At 46.1% G+C, this 17755-nt stretch overlaps 1 protein-coding gene across 3 annotated transcripts in view; it reads right to left on the bottom strand.

Moving 5' to 3' along the window:
* The window catches only part of SMCHD1 (structural maintenance of chromosomes flexible hinge domain containing 1), a 621656-nt gene that overhangs the window by 350973 nt on the left and 252928 nt on the right, over positions 1-17755 (bottom strand). For all 3 annotated transcript variants that reach the window (XM_077492529.1, XM_077492527.1, XM_077492528.1), the window contains exon 17: positions 4552-4665. In XM_077492529.1, coding sequence (XP_077348655.1) covers positions 4552-4665 — 114 coding nt within the window. The remainder of the gene's footprint in view (positions 1-4551; positions 4666-17755) is intronic.

A 17755-nucleotide genomic window follows, 5' to 3' on the forward strand; every position in this document is an offset into this window, starting at 1 on the left:
GAGAGGACCACCGGGCTGCAAACTCCCGAAGGGGACCCCACACCCTTCACCAGGTGGGGGCAAACCTTCATGCGGTAGCACTTTTGTTCGCAGGCTTGCGGTTCCAGGGACATTTTTGTCCTTCCGCGGTCTTCCTGTCAGGCTGGGGAAGTTTAGCCGAAGCTCCGGGCGGACGAAAAAGTTGTTTGTGAACGGAAAAAAGTGGGCCCTTGCCTACGGCGTGGCTCCTTAGCCTTCCTGGCCTGTGGGAGTAGGGTACTCTTACCACCAGTGGCATTTTTTAAAATGTCATCCAAAAAGCCGGTCGCCAAGGAAGGGAAGATCCGTCAGGGCTTTTTTGGATGCCTGGTCAGCAGACCAGCATTTTAACCAAATCAGGCACCTCAGCACCACTGCTGATACTGAAGCCCTGGATAACAGAGGAAGAATATCCAGGGCCGCGTCACAAACGTACTTAAGGCCTTGCACTAGTTGGTCTGCTAGTTCCACGCAGACAGGAGAAGCCTGTTGCTCTCCCAATTCGCGGTGCAACAGTTTTACCCACTCAGTGTCTGCGACACAAGTGCGGATGCCAGTACTGGTCGCACGGCTGACCCCGCAACCAAAGAACGAGCCACTGCCTCGGCCTTTCTGTCAGTGGGATCCTTAAATGCAGGAGTCCCCTCTACTGGGATCGTGGTTACTTTATTTAATATGGATACGGGGGGGTCCACGACCGGAGGAGCCGACCATTTCTTGAGAAGGCTTTCCTCAAAAGGGTAACGCCATGGATTTGGGGACAAAAAAGGTCCGTTGCGGGCAACCCCATTCCTTGTAAATGAACTTGTCAAAATAAGTCAGATATGGGAACACCTTAGGCTCCAGAATCTTCAGGGTATCATGCACAGCTGTGATAAGTGCTCCAACAAGCGTTTTGTTGTGCACGGACCCGGACAGGGACTCATCCTCAATGTCCGAACGGTTCTGGTCAGCATCATCTGACAAGACAGAACAGGGGTCACCAGCCTCAGCAGGACCCGAGTCTGCGTCAGAGCACTCTCCAGGCGACCCGGTTGCAATTCCCTGGATTTCGGGGGAAGAAACACCAGTTTCTGAAGCCATGCTGACCCTACCCTGTCTGCCACCCGAAGGGGACTTAGGACAGTGACAGTCCCACCCTCCTTACTGCCGCTGTCTGAAGGGCTCTTTCCCGCTGGACACACCACCCTGAGGAGTTCTGCACTATTCATCAGGTTGTGCCTGTAGTCCCTGTTGTCTCCCAGGTGCAGAGGAAAAAGTGCCGTATCGGTGAAAGCAGCTGCAAATGGTGCTAACACTGCTCTGAAGTGTGCTCAGGCTTCAAGAAAATGGCCGTCCAGCATCCTGCACAATGACATAAAACACAGGGAAAATGACTGACAGCACAGAAGCACATGCTGCCGCTAGAGAACACTAAAAAACATGTTCAGGCTTCAAGAAAATGGTCGCCGGTGTCCTGTATAGGAAATCACCAGGAAAATGGCCGCTGAAGCCCACAAGAGCATGCTGCCCTTGCCCACACCTAAAATGGCCGCCGAAAGCCGCTCCATGGAGGTACAGGGAGAAAACAATGGCGGTGAGCACAGCGCTGCTCAGGACACCAGCATGGCCTCACAGACATCTTCCAGGGGCAAGAAGAACAGGACCCAGGACACAGCTAGCCCGCACAACCCCCCCCCCCCCCCCCCATAGACATACACACACTACTCAACAGCCACATGCAGCATCCCCCATAGGGAGGAGGGAGGGAAGATAAGGACAGGGAGAGAAGAGAGGGATGTGAGGGACCCCCAACTTGACCTCCCAGGGAATGCCGAGCTGCTCCGCCCCGCCGAGGTAGGGAGAGCTATACTTTCCAGTCCTAAAGAGCTGGGAGACATTCCATCACATACCCACTCACTGATCAGTACAGGGTGGCTCCTGGCCTGGCATACTGTGAAGCAGACATCAGTAGCCCAGTCATATGTATGCCCGGAGCATAAAAGCTCACCAACCACCTCTGGAGCTGAGGTTTCGTCGTGGCCTGCCTAGCGCGTAGCTGCAGCCTGCACACCCTCGACGGCCCATCTGGGGAGACTACAAGGATAAGTGTATCCAGCCTGTCACCCAGCCGGCTGTTGCTAGTAGATAACAGGATCAATCATCTTGCGCAAAAAGTCACACTTCTGTAGAAAAAAGCACAGACCGATGGGCCAGCAGGGTTCCTAGGTCCTTCTCCTTCACTAGGCAAAATAAAACAGATGACTGCATGGCAGGCTGGAGGGTTGTTGCCCAAGGAACCACGCCCTGGGCGGAACTAAAGAGTTCTGAGTGTTGTATTACAACTAATGCCTAGTATTCTCCTAGTAATGGGCCTAACAACCCAATGGCTAAGAGAGGAACTGTGTTGGTCAGTGAATAAAAGAGAAATCTGACTTGTATCTTAGTGCAGACTTCTAGGAAAGTCAGTCAGCCAAACACACAAGCAGAAAATTATATTTCTAGGGGGAGTTCTGTACAGTCCAGGTAGCCATATTGCACTGCATTTTACAGAAAATTACAGCTCTGCAGACTGAAAAGGAAAGATAATTCTTCGGTTTCAATAAACGTTTTTTATTATATGATTTCTGAAGATAAAGGAGGAACAATACAAAGAGCGGTGAACAATCCTCGCAAAGCTCTCTACATACAGCAAAGTAGATACATAAAAGAAGGAGGGGGTGGGACAAGAAGGGACCAAAGCAAATGGGATGAACCATCTATGAGCCCCCATGTTAACGCGTACAAATAGGGACATCAAACATGTGATGAATAGTTGTATAATACAGACCAATAAAACTATCATAAATATGAGAAAGCCATTGCAAAGATGGCTTATCGGGTTCCCCTACGTTATACATAAGGACCAAAAAGCCTAAAATATCCAAAATAACCCCTATGAAAAGGTCTACAAAATGGTAGAACTAACTTGTGTTATAAGATTTAAAAAACTCTGTCCACTGTCAAACATTATCTTAGTGAAACAAGATGCTGAAGGACCCGGATAAGGTAATTTTTAATAACATTCACTTACAATATGACTTGAGTCGCAATTGTATATGCTTTATTTTTTTAATTTGCTATTTTTTTTCCCCCACAAAAGTGCAGTTACCCTTTAAAATCTCTCCAGCCAAAATTCAAAGACTATATAATACAAATTTGTCCTAAAATATGTTCACTCAAAATATGCCCTTTTTTTTACTCTGTGGCAATATTGGCATTCTAACAATGCTATGCAGCTGCAAATGGCTGATTTCCCCCCCAGCGGTCGCTGTAGGTGTAGCCGCTTTTCTAGCTATGCAAAAGTGCACTCGCCAGCCACTTTTTTCCCTTGTTCGTGTGCCCCATTCTCAGTAACAAAGGTAATCAAACCTGTACCAAGCTCACAGCTGCAGCTGGGGCTTATACTAACCACACAACAAATTAAGGCGCAAACATCACATAATAGTATGCTCAAAAGGAGAGGCTGTCTGTATAAAATGATATAAAACGATGGTACATATGAGATATTTTGATATCTCAATTATCAAGACCCAGGGAAATGTTTTTAGTTCTTTAGGAGTGGAGATTCAACACGCAGGGCTGCCACCACAGGGAGCTGAAACCAGGCTCCTAGATTATTGGCTTATACTAACCACTTGGGAGTCCCCACAGCTTATAAATGGCATGTGGATGGCAAGTGGTTAGTCAGCTTGTTGCTATTCCCTTCCCAGGCAAAGCACAGGTTTGCTGTAAACTAGAAAGAAATAGTAACAATAATGTTAAATAGTAAGTTTTAGTTTCAAGCCAATGATGGAAAAAAAACTTACATGCCAACTTAAATTATAGGAAAACATTTTGTTTTGAATAATGTAAGGAAGAGTTATAAACCCTGTCAGGTTTTTTTTTTTTTTTTTGCCCTGTGTCCCACTGAGGAGATTTCCCTTCACATCCTGTCCTATAGCCAAAACAGCAAGTGAGAGGAAAATTAAGGGAATCTCTTGGGGTACCCCAGGTCACCAGAACTAGAGTCCCCATTAAATGATTTACCCCCTATTACTGGTCTGGTTACTGGTCTACAACCCAACATTTGGGATTTTATATTACTTTCAATGATAATGGTCAACATGAAAAATAGAGAGGGTGAATATCCCCAACAGAAGAAGAGATAGCAATGAAAGCTGACAGGCATACTAATTCCTCTCCACTCTGACCCTGAAAATTAGGGCAATCTCATTAAAGATCCCCCCCCCCCACCCAGGTCACCAGAACATTGGAAGATTTCTGGGGACACCTCAAAATGAGGGATTTTCTATTACTTTCAATAATAATGGTAAATAGGCAAATGGAGAGGATGAATCTTCCTAATGGGGACCTAGATAGCAAAACAAACTGGCAGGTGTTCTAATCCCTCTATCAAAAAAAAAAAGGAAAAAGTTTTGCCTTTAGATATACATTAAGAAAAACAATATTGTAACCAGATATATCGCCTATGAATTTAGACCTTCATCTACTCCCAGCATGCTGTTCACTTACAATGCAACAGAACCTTCAGTTCCACCAAAAGTTTCTTCGCAGCTCCATGACTTGCACCCGGGAGCTTCTGCACAGCTTCCCCCTTCTTATTGAAGATCTCGACTCGTATTGCCCCTGTCAACAAAGAGTTTTTGCTTAGAAACAGTGGTCTGGTCTATCAACATGTTTACTTAATTCTAATTAATTTCTGTGTTCATTTCTGAAGAAATTAGTAGAATATTTCCAGGGGGGGGGGGGGGGGGGGGAACAAACAATTTACCCCCCTTTTTTTAATTATAGTGAATATTGGTCAGAATTTGTCAGGTTTATATTAATGTTCCTGTTGTAAAGATTTTGTCTCACTTCCTCAACTGCGACTAGGAAAAGTGAGGAAACACACTACAGTGGGGCAAAAAAGTATTTAGTCAGTAACCAATTGTGCAAGTTCTCTCACTTAAAAAGATGAGAGAGGCCTGTAATTGTCATCATAAGTATACCTCAACTATGAGAGACAAAATGTGGAAACAAATTCAGACAATCACATTGTCTGATTTTTGAAGGAATTTATTTGCAAATTATGGTGGAAAATAAGTATTTGGTCAATATCAAAAGGTTCATCTTAATACTTTGTTATATATCCTTTGTTGGCAACGACAGAGGTCAAACATTTTCTGTAAGTCTTCACAAGGTTGTCACACACTGTTGCTGGTAGGTTGGCCCATTCCTCCATGCGGATCTCCTCTAGAGCAATGACGTTTTGCGGCTGTCGCTGGGCAACACAGACTTTCAACTCCCTCCAAAGGTTTTCTATGTGGTTGAGATCTGGAGACTGGCTAGGCCACTCTGGGACTTTGAAATGCTTCCTATGAAGCCACGCCTTTGTTGCCCAGGCGGTGTGTTTGGGATCATTGTCAGGCTGAAAGACCCAGCCATGTTTCATCTTCAATGCCCTTGCTGATGGGAGGACGTTTGCCCTCAAAATCTCACAGAACATGGCCCCATTCATTCTTTCATGTACACGGATCAGTCGTCCTGTTCTCTTTGCAGAGAAACAGCCCCAAAGCATGATGTTGCCACCCACATGCTTCACAGTAGGTATGTTGTTCTTTGGTTGCAACTCAGCATTCTCTCTCCTCCAAACACGATGGGTTGTGTTTCTACCAAACAGTTCTACTTTGGTTTCATCTGACCATATGACATTCTCCCAATTCTCTTCTGGATCATCCAAATGCTCTCTAGCAAACCTCAGACGGGGCCAGACATGTACTGGCTTAAGCAGGGGGATACGTCTGGCACTGCAGGATCTGAGTCCCTGGTGGCGTAGTGTGTTACTGATGGTAGCCTTTGTTATGTTGGTCCCAGCTCTCTGCAGGTCATTCACTAGGTCCCACCATGTGGTTCTGGGATTTTTGCTCACCGTTCTTGTGATCATTTAGAGCCCGCAGGGTGAGATCTTGCGTGAACCCCCAGATTGAGGGAGATTATCAGTGGTCTTGCATGTCTTCCATTTTCTAATTATTGCTCCTACAGTTGATTTCTTCACACCAAGCTGCTTGCCTATTGCATATTCAGTCTTCTCTGTCTGGTGCAGGTCTACAATTTTGTTTCTGGTATCCTTCGACAGCTCTTTGGTCTTCACCATAGTGGAGTTTGGAGTGTGACTGTTTGAAGTTGTGGACAGGTGTCTTTTATACTGATAATAAGTTCAAACAAGTGTCATTAATACAGTTAATGAGTGGAGGGCAGAGGAGCCTCTTACAGAAGAAGATACAGGTCTGTGAGAGCCAGAAATCTTGCTTGTTTGTAGGTGACCAAATACTTTTTTCCACCATAATCTGCAAATAAAATCTTTCAAAAATCAGACAATGCGATTGTCTGCATTTGTTTCCACATTTTGTCTCTCATAGTTGAGGTATACCTATGATGACAATTACAGGCATTTCTCATCTTTTTAAGTGGGAGAACGTGCACAAATGGTGGCTGACTAGATACTTTTTTGCCCCAATGTACAGCAGGAGTCCCCAAACTCCTGGCACCTGCAAAGAGAAGACCCTGCATGAAGAGCCTTCCTATTGTACACTGGTGAAGGCTCTGTACAGTGTCTGTAGAGTGGCATCTATTTCAGGGACTAAAGTGAAGTGATCTCCTGAACAATGGCATTCGTATATGATTGTAATGTCACAAGCAACACTGAGGAACAGGGAGCCATCAAAGCAGTTATGAACTTCAATACCAGGGGAGATATTTTATTACGAATGAAAAGCAATCATTAATCACAGATGCTGGGCACTTTTTACTCCCAATGATGCAGTAGCGTTTATTATTCTCAGAATACTCAGACAGGGGAATTTTTTTTGTTTACTCCTACAAACCACACATCACCCAACCAAACAGTGTAACTGATCCTGTAGGAAGTTTCAGGACCCTATGGGAACAAAAGTGTTAAAACTTGGCAGAGGTTCTTCTAACCCTAACCCTGTAAATCCAATTTACTTTGCAAATGTATTTTATAAGAAATGTTCTACCTGCTAAATGATCTGTAGCGCAATGCACATACAATTGTGGTAGCAATTCAGTTTTAGTTTTAATTTTTATCTTTTTTACTTTATTCTCAATTGGTGATCTAGGCAGCAAGTCTGTTTTTCAACAGAACAAGCAGTTATGAAGATATAGCTATTAGACAAACTATTTACCACTGACAGGGGTGCCTACAATGATCAGCTTTTATTTAAAGTGGAAATTTAGTCAGAAATTCTGACTAAAAGTCCTGATAGATCACTTCAGGATGGCCCCTTTTGCAGGTATAGCCATGTACATTAATAAAAATAAGTGCCTATATTGTTTAAGATCAAGAAATACACTGCCTCACCCTGTTCTGCACATGCTCATTTGCTCTCTATTTTTTGGCTCTGTTCTGAAAATATAGAGGCATGTATGCTGACAGCCTAAAGATTTATTGCTGCTCATGTGCTTCAGAAAAATGGCAGCAATGCGAAACAGGTGCAAGATGGAAACAATTTACAGCACACACAAATTTTGGTAGCATAATTATTAATGTGGAATGTATGTTTCTTGCTAAAGAACGTTATTTTTTATTGCATTGTTATTGGTAAAGATCCATTTTAATTACAATCCCAAGAGTTGAGGTTGTGTATGAAAATGCTAATCTCATAAACCCATATTTTATTCACAATAGAAAATAGAAAACATGACAAATGTTTAAAATGAGAAAATGTACAATTTTAAGGAAAAAAATAAGGTAGTTTTGAAACTGAAGTCAGCAACACTTCTCAAAAATGCCAGGACAGGACCATGTTAACCACACATTGTAGCATCCCCTCTTCTTTTAACAACCCCCTGTGCACGTCTAAGAACTAAGGAGTTTCGGGAAGGAATGTTTTACAATTTTTGTCCGACATAAGATTCTAACAGCTCAACAGTCCTGGGTTGACTTTGTCATATTTTTCGTTTCAAGATGTGGCAAGCATTTTTACTTGCTGAAAGGTGTGAAATGAAGGCTAGCCAGTTAAGCATGCAGATTCTTATACTACAAGACCATTCTGTTATCACAGATGCAGTTTGTGGTTTAGCATTGTCCTGCTGAAATATGTAACACCTTTCCTGAAAAAAAAGACATTGTCTGGGTGGGAGCATATGCTGCTCTAAAACCTGGATCGAACTTTCAGCAATGAAGGAGCCCTAAATCCTATATTTATCTGATGTCAGAATTATGTGGATAGGCACTGGTGATGTTAATCAGCCGCACCAATCAATATACACTTATTGGGATTTTATTTTATTTTTTTACCAAAGACATGTAGCAGAATACATTTTGGCCAGCGTTTATGAAGAAATTCGATTTTTTTATTGAATATGTTTTATAGCAGAAAGTAAAAAAATTAAGTTTTTTTTTGTTTTGTTTTTAAATGTGTTCAGTAATTCTTTGTTATGGCATAAAAGAAAAAATCCAGTGATGATCAAAGGTCCCCAAAAGAAAGCTTTATTTGTGTGAAAAAAATATATATAATTGTTCGTACGTTTGATTTGACAAGCAGTATAACGTAAACCAATAGGAGGGGAGGGTGCTGTGTCCGACGAACTTCAGAGAAAAGGATTTTTTACGGTGACTACAAAAATCCTATTTTCTCTTTCGTTCATCGACGGACACAGCTCCAGTAATCTTAACCGTAGGGACCGTCCCCAAGCAGTGTAATAACGAGGGGTGGGAACTGCAACTTAACTTCAACCACAACCAGTGGTGCTCCCTAACAGGAGGGTCACCATATGAACTAACCGCATCAGAACTTGCAGTCAACAAATGCAGCAAGTGCATTAATTTTCAAAAAAATTACTTTTTCTTAACAGAAGAAAGAGTGTAAAATTGCAAAATTACACGGCCACCTGCAAAACTTTGCGGCCAAAGCAGACAAGCAGACATCAGCACTTACATCCACTTTGTAGAACGTTGTAAAGGTGTGAACGGACAACCAAGTCACCGCTTTACACACTTGAGCGACTGACGCTTGATGTCGGAAAGCCCAAGAGGTCCCAATTGCCCTGGTGGAATGAGCCGTGGGAGCATCTGCCCCTTCAAGGCATAAGCCTGGACAACAATCTGTCTGATCCACCTGGAAATGGTGGCCGACGAGACCGCCATCCCTTTTTTCGGACCAGCTACCGAAACGAACAGCGAGTCTGACTTCCAGAAGGGAGCCGTGGCAGACAGAAATACCCTTAGAGCCCGGACCACGTCCAGAGAATGGAGGGCCACCTCCTTAGGATGTGTCAGTTTAGGATACAGAGATGGTAACACAATGTGTTACACCTTCGATAGAAAAGAAGAATGCGGACGCAACACTACCTTATCCTTGCAGATAACAAGATAGGGTGACTTGAAAGACAGGGTCGCCAGCTCAGAAACCCTCCTGGCTGATGTAATGGCCACTAGGAAAACCATTTTCTGAGAAAGAGCCAACAAGGGAATTTCCCTGATGTTCTCAAATGGCGGTTTCTGAAGCGCGATAGCACCAGGTTCAGATCCCAGGGGGACGACGGTGGAAACACCGGAGGGACTACATGCCGGACCCCTTGTAAAAAATACTCACTAGAGAGTGACACATCAGGGGTCGTTGGAAAAAGACAGACATGCCAAGCTGTCCCTTAATGGTGCTTAAAGTTTCTGGTCTACTCTTCACTATAGGAACAGCAGGATCCTGGAAATTGAATAGGTGTGCGGATGCCTCCCCATCTCCTCACACATGGAGATATAAGATTTCCTGCTCTCAACATAGTTGAAATCACGGAGTCAGACAGCCTCGGTTCCTTAGAACCTGGCTCTCAACAGCCATGTTGTTAAAACCAGCGATGGTAAAGCAGGATGGAGAATCGGACCTTGAGACAGGTCTTCTAGCATCAGTATCCACCGTGGAGCGTCCCCAACCAGGCGTACTAAGTCGGCGTACCAGGGACGTCGAGGCCAATCTTGGGCAATCAGTATCACTGGAATCCCCTCGGCCCCCACTCTGCAGTGCAGATGTGGTAACAGTTTTAGCCGAGGAAAGGCGTAGATCAGTTGGTAGCCCATGAAGCCATCAACGCATCTGATGCGTCCGCCCAAGGATCTCATGCCCTGGACATGAACCTCTGCACCTTCCGATTGAGCCGGGAGGCCAGGAGAGTCACGTCTGGTGTGCCCCACCACAGGCAGAGAAGCCTGAACACCTCCGGTTGCAATGACCATTCTCCTGGGTCTAGCATCTGGCGACTTAGATGCCTGTCAGTTTTCTACTCCCAGGATGTAAATGGCCAACAGGGCTGGTACATGTCGCTCTGCCCACCGAAGGATGTGAGCAACCTCCCGTGCTGCAGCTGAGCTTCTTATTCCACCTTGATGGTTGACATATGCCACCGCCGTGGCGTTGTCTGACTGGATCCTGATCGGACACCCTCTTAGTTTTATCGACCATGTGGAGAGGCATAGCCTGATCGCTCAGAGCTCGAGCACATTGATCAGCAACTTGGATTCCTCCACCGACCGGAGGCCCTGGGTCGACTGTACTCCCAGTACTCCATCCCAGCTGGTCAGGATGGCATCCGTTATGATCACCGTCCAATGCAGAGGAAGGAACGACTTCCCGGACCGAAGTGCCGGGGATCTCAGCCACCAGAGCAGGGAGTCCCCGACTGACTGGCTTACCCGAATCTGCCGATCCAGCGATAACGGAGATTTGTCCCATTTCGTGAAATATCTCCTTCTGCAAGACTCTGGTGTGAAACTGGGCGTACGGTACCGCCTCAAAGGAGGCCACCTTGAGGCCCAGGACTCGCATGTAGAAGCGCAGCGACGACTACCTGAGGTTCATCAACAGCTTCACCGCGGCTCTGAGAGTGCAGTTTGTCTGAAGGGAGAAACACTCTCGCTTCCACAGAGTCCAGCAGCCTAGGTACTACAGGCGCTGAGTTGGCACAAGCACAGACTTCTATAGGTTCAACAGCCACCCAAATTCTTGCAGGGTTTGCATGGTGATCGCCACATGCTCCTTTAAAGTGGGAGTAAACATTTTTTTTTTCAGACCTGTAAGGGAAAAGGCATAATGAGCTAGTATGCAGATTTCTTTCCAGCAAGGTCCGGCGTCTGCCAGGCTTTCAGCTGAGAATCCCCTGTGCGCATGTGCCACTGCCGTCATTGGCTCATTGCGAGGGGAATAAAAAAAAAAGACTATACAACCGCTTTAAATCTGAGGCGGAAGATGCTCACAGGAGGAGATTGTCTAGGTAACCCATGATTGCGATCCCACGTTGTCGCAACAACGTCAAAATTGGAACCAATACCTTGGTAAAGCCAAGCCAAAGGGGAGAGTCACAAAATGGTAGTGGGCTTCCCCTACTGCAAATTGCAGAAACCTCGGATGCCTGAGGCATATGGGTATGTGCAGGTATGCGTCCTGGATGTCCAAGGATGCCAGGGAGTCCCCCTGCTGGAGTGCAGCAACAACTGAGCAAACTGATTCCATTTTGAACCTCTGTACTTTTACAAAGCAATTGAGGGCATTCAGATCCAAGATTGGATGTACCCCTTCCTTTTTGGGGACTACAGATTGGAATAGAACCTCCTGAAACCTTTCTGTTTCCGGAAGAGGCACCATCACCCCATGGCTTAGCAGGTTCCTTACTGCCCCCAACAGGGCCTCCCGGCGAGCCGGGAGTAAGGGTATGCTGGAGCGGAAGAATCTGTTTTGCGGCCAAGAGAGGAACTCTTTCTTGTAGCCCGATGAAATCAGTTCACAGACCCATTGGTCGGCTGAAAACTCCCGAAGGCGACAACCCACCCGAGCGACGGGCGGGGGTAAACCTTCATGCAGAAGCATTTTTGCTCACTGGCTTGTTAACTTGCAAGTCCAGGGACGCCTCTGTCCCTCAGTAGTTGCTCTGTCGGACTGGGAGCATTTAGCCGAAGTTCCGGGCAGCCAAAAAAAGTCTCTTTTGAGCGGAAAATGAGGGCCCTTGCCTGCGGCGTGGTTCCTTAGTCTTCCTGGCCTGTGGGAGAAAGGTGCTTATCGCACCTGTGACATTCTTAATAATGTCATCCAACAAGGCTCCAAATAGCCGCTCACCAAGGAAGGGTAGATCTGTCAAGGCTTTTTATTTTTTTATTTTTATTTGTTTTAAGATGCCTGGTCCACAGACCAGCATTTTAGCCAAATCAGGCGCTGCAGCACCACTGCTGACACTGAAGCCCTGGAGAGCAAAGGACGTGCATCCAGGGGCGCGTGACAAACGTACTTAAGGCCATGCACTAACTGGTCTGCTAGTTCCACGCAGACAGGAGTAGCCTGCTGCTTCTCCAATTCACGGTGCAAAAGATTTGCCCATTCAGTAAGTGTCTGCGACACTAGTGCTGTGGCAAGAATTGGTCGTATTTCTGACCCCACAACCGTAAACAAGGAACGGGCCACTGCCTTGGCCTTCCTGTCGGTAGGGTCCTTAAATGCAGGATTCCCCTCTACCGCGATCGTGGTTACTTTATTCAACCTGGATACTGGGGGGTCCACAACCAGAGGAGTCAACCATTTTTTAAGAAGGCTCTCCTCAAAGGGGTAGTGCACCGCCATTCTTTTGGGGACCGAAAAGGTCTGCTGCAGGCTTCCTCATTCCTTGCATATGAAGTCAAATACAGAAACACCTTAGGTGTACGGGCTGGCTTACGGGACCCAAAGGGGGCCGCTACTTCAGTAGAGGATCCTGCTTTATCCTGAAATTTTAGGGTATCAAGCACAGCTGTGATAAGTGCTCCAACTAGCGCTTTGTCTTGCGCTGACCCGGACGGGGAATCATCCTCGCTGTCCGATCAGTCCTGGTCAGCATCATCCGACACATCAGAGTAGGGTGCGGGGCCCGAGTCTGAGTCAGAGCTCTCCCCGGAGGACGGGGGAGGGGAGGGTGAGGGCAATTTTTACCACCTTTGCACCCGTACGCCGCTCCACCCTGGCAACGTGCGTTTCAAGGACCGCCGACAAAGCGTCAAAAGGCAATGCACTGTTTGCAGACAAGCCGGTTGCAATTGCAGGGAGTTCTGGGGAAGAAACACCAGTTTCTGAAGCCATGCTGACCCACCCTGTCTGCCACCCTTGGGGACTTAGGACAGTGTGTACAAACCCACCCTCCTAGCTGCTGCAGACTGAGGGGCCCCCACTGCAGGACTCACCACCCCGATCGAGTGCTGTGCCATTCTGTTACAGATGCCTGTGTCCAGTGTCAGCTCCCAGGTGTCCAGAGCAAAAAAACGTGCTGTTCTGAGCAACAGGGACCAGCTCTGAGGATAAAAACTGTGCTGAGCGACAACAAAATGGCCGCCAACCGCCCTGTATAAAGGGGCAATCACAGGGAAAATGCCCCCCGACCATGCTTTCCACAGAGACACACAGAAAATGGCCGACAAGCAACTGTACACAGTGAATGAACAGAGATAATGGCGGCAGAAGAGCGCTATGGTGACAGCACATGCAGAGCCTCCAGACACCCAGCGGAGAGACCACAAACACCCAGGGACACAGACAACCAGCGCAGCCCCCAATCCAGGGTCAGAGTCCCCCGAGGACCCCAGCTCAGTTACACACACCGCTCAGAAGCCCAGCCTTGCAGCCTCCCCTATGGGGGGGGGGGGGGGATATGGCTTCGGGAGATAGGGAAAGGGAGAGAAGAGAGGGACCCCTTATTCGACCTCCCAGGGAAAGCCCAACTGCTCAAGCCCGCCGAGACAGGAAGAGCTGTACTTACCATCCAGACGAGCTGGGGACATCCCATCATCTCATCACAGACCCACTCCCGAGAAGTACGGGGTGGCTGCTGGCCACAGCACACTGTGACAAATACATCGATAGTCTGGCCATATGTGTGCCCCGGAGCGGTGCGCTCCCCGGCCGCCCCTGGAGCCTGAGGGGCATGTCGTAGCGGACCCAGCACGTAGCTAGGGTCTGCACAAGCTTGATGGCAAGGCTGGGGAGACCACAAGGATCTAGATTATCCAAGCCTTGATAGCAGATCACATGATCTTAAAATCTTGCACAAAAGGCAAAAATCCAGAGATTCCCAGGACCGATGGTCTCACAGGGAGCCTAGGTCCTTCTCCTTCACTAGGCAGAAAAAAACTGAGCTGCAGGAAGCAGGCTGAGGGGTTATTACCAGAGGGACCGTCCCCTAGGCAGAACTGTAAGTTCTGTTGTCTTTCACATGTATTACACGTTCTGCCTAGTCCTCTCCTGAAGGTGGCATAATAACCCTATGGTCAAGAATACTGGAGCTAGTCCGTCAATGAAGAGAAATGTCAAATTTCTGAGTACCGAACAGTTTTCTAATTTGCAACAGACCATTTTAATGTGAGCTTTGGCCCAGATAAGACAGAAGCGTTTCTGGATCATGTTCAGATATGGCTTATTTACACGACAGAGCTTTACCTTGCATTTTTGAATTGCATGGCTAACTGTGATACAGTGATTTTTTTTTTAAAGCATTCCTGAGCACCTGCAGTGATGCCCATCACAGAATCATGCTGATTTTAAATACCATCTGAGGGCCAGAAGATCATGGACATCCAATAATGAGTTTTAGCTTTGTCCCTTGCACCAAATTCCCAGACTCTTGATATGATGTACCGAGAATGATGATATATTAGTATTTGCAATTTTACATTGAGGCACATTATTCTTTATAACGGATCAGATAACTGACCTAGAAACATGGATGTCACACCACTTCCTTAACCACTTAGCACCAGAATGGCACGGGCAGGAAAAGTAACGTACCAGTACGTTACTTGCCTCCCGTGCCCGGTCGGCATCGTTCGGGAGCGATCCATGCTGAGGGGGAGGCAACTGATTCATGGCCACCCCCTCGCGATTGCTCCAGGTGAATGGAATCCTTCCCCTGGTCCCGACGAGAAGACATCAATGTGAGTTGCACCAACATTACACTTACAATAGAACACGCAGGCACACTTTTCACCCCCAAATCACCCCCCTGCACCCCCTGTCAGTGACTTCAATAGCAGTTTTTTTTCTGATTACTGCATTGTGTCATGTGTGACTGTGATAGGTGGTAGGGCAGTTAGTGGTAGGCCCCTTTAGGTCTAGGGTACCCCCCCCCCCCCAATAAAGGTTTAACCCCATGATCACCCCCCGTCACCAGTGTCACCAAGCAATCGTTTTTCTGATAACAGGTGACGCTAGTTAGGCAGGTAAGTATTTAGGTTCACCGTCAGCTTTTTATAGCATCAGGTACCCCCATATACTACCTAATTAAGGTTTAAACCCGGATTGCCCCCTAGTTAACCCTTTCACCAGTGATCACCGTATATTATAATAGCATACACCTCCCTTAGTGGTATAGTATCTGAACGGATCAATATCTGATCAGATCTATACTAGCGTCCCCAGCAGTTTAGTGTTCCCAAAAACGCATTGTTAGCGGGATCAGCCCAGATACCTGCTAGCACCTCCGTTTTGCCCAAGCCCAGCCCACCCAAGTGGAGTATTGATCGATCACTGTCACTTACAAAACACTAAACACACATAACTGCAGCGGTCGCAGAGTCAGGCCCTGCGATCGCTAACAGTTTTTTTTGGTAGCGTTTTCGCTAACAGTCAGAAGCTTTTTTCCCGATGAGTCTCAATAGTGTACCACTAAATTTATAGCCCAAAATAGCACATCGAAGGTACACTAGTGAAGAGGCCTACACATTTCTAAGCATGACAGATAGAATAGAGAAAGTCACTCATCTGTCAGATTCAGGCTCAGAATACGATCCTGTAGACGACAGTGGCTCCATGACAGATAGCTTTGACAATGGAGTTGTGGTTCCTGCCAAGGTCAGGCGTAACAGACCCCAATCATCTTCTTCTGTCATTGAGGTGCAAGAACCGCAGGTCCTTCATACGGAGCAGAGCAGTACTAGTGCTGCTCATCCTTCTGGTTGTAGTCAAACCAGAACTGCAGTATCACGTGGTGAGGTGGCAACTCTCATAAGTGCAGTTCAAGCTGGTGAGGTGGCAAGCACAAGTAGTGCCCCTCTGCCACCAAGAAGACTAACACAGGCCCGTCATGACCTTCCTGTTGCATTCACCAATCCTAATTGGGAACCCACCACTTCTGCAGCACCTGTACTTCCCCCATGTACTGACCAACCCGGCATTGAGCTGGATCTATAGATCTATTGTGGACCAAAGCAATTTGTACGTTGGTCAACACATCACCACTATTCCCCAGTCCTCCCTTGCCAGAGATTGGAAACCAATTACGGTTTCCAAATTTAAGCTCCTTCTGAGCCTTTCCCTCAACATGGGCATAACCAAAGAGTGAGTTGCGGTCATATTGGTCCACTGACCCAATTCACTATATGCCCTTGTTCTCTGCTTCCATAACCAGGGCACGATACAAGCAGATCTTGAAGTTCATGCATTTCAATGACAATGAACTCTGTCGTCCTCGTGGAGACCCTTGATACGATCGGCCCCTCGTAAACCACTTTAACCAACGTTTTGCGGACTTATTTACACCCCATCAAGTTGTTTGCGTTGATGAGTCCTCGATTAAGTTTTCTGACCGCTTGTCATTCAAACAGTACCAGATACGGGGTCAAGATGTATAAGCTCTGTGACAGGGCCACAGGCTATACATGTAGTTTTGTGGCTTACGAGGGCAAAGATAGTGACGTAGAGCCGAAAAACTGCCCTGACTACATAGGAAGCGCTGGCAAGATTGTGCAGGACTTGGTGTCACCCTTATTTCGAAAAGGGGTACCACTTGTACGTGGACAATTATTACATAAGCGTGCCACTGGGGGAGACAGCCTGCTTCAAGTGTAATCATTTTCTCGCTGTGGAGGGATAATAAGAATGTTTTCATTCTTACCTCCCTTCATGCAGACATGATGGTCCAAATTACTACGGCAACTGGTGTTGTGGATAAACTCCTCTGTGTCCACGAATATAACCAAAATATGGGAGGGGTGGACCTCAAAGACCAGTTGTTGGCACTGTACCTAGTTGCTTGTAAGGTCAGATGCTGGTACAAGAAAGTGTCTCGCATTTTGAGACATCCAAACCGCTGGAACTGTTAGAACCGCTACAACCGTTACAGTTACAAAAAAAGTGTAAAAAATAAATAGTTGTAATTTTATTGTTCTGCTCTTTTTTACTGTATTCTATTCTGCAATGTTTTATTGTTATAATGTTTTATCATGTTTGCTCTTCAGGTATGCAATTTTTTATACTTATTTACTGTTTACTGTGTTTTATTGTTAACCATCTTTTTTTTTTCAGGTACGCCATTCAGCTGCAGAGCGGATTTATTTATCTTAACAGCAACAGCGTTTGCTCCTACGATACATAAAGCCACGACTCCAGCGCTGTCGGAGGTGATATCACCAGCACAGTTAAAGAAAAGAGCATATATGCCGAAGCATGGGGGCAGTAAGGGTGGAAGAGCGATTTTCTAATACCTTTTGGGGTGGATGCCCCCATGCTTCGGCAGATTATATATATATATATATATATATATATATATATATATATATATATATATATACATACATACACACATATACATTATATTATATATATATATATATATATATATATATATATTTATTAGGCACAGATTATGTAAAAAATAAAACATTCTTTTAACGCAATGTGGCATATCGTTTTTTTGCCTGTGGGTTTGATTATAA

Source organism: Lithobates pipiens, unplaced genomic scaffold (genome assembly GCF_037356315.1).
Source record: "Lithobates pipiens isolate NorthernLeopardFrog02 unplaced genomic scaffold, aLitPip1_a1.2 Scaffold_19, whole genome shotgun sequence".
Taxonomy (NCBI): Eukaryota; Metazoa; Chordata; class Amphibia; order Anura; family Ranidae; genus Lithobates; species Lithobates pipiens.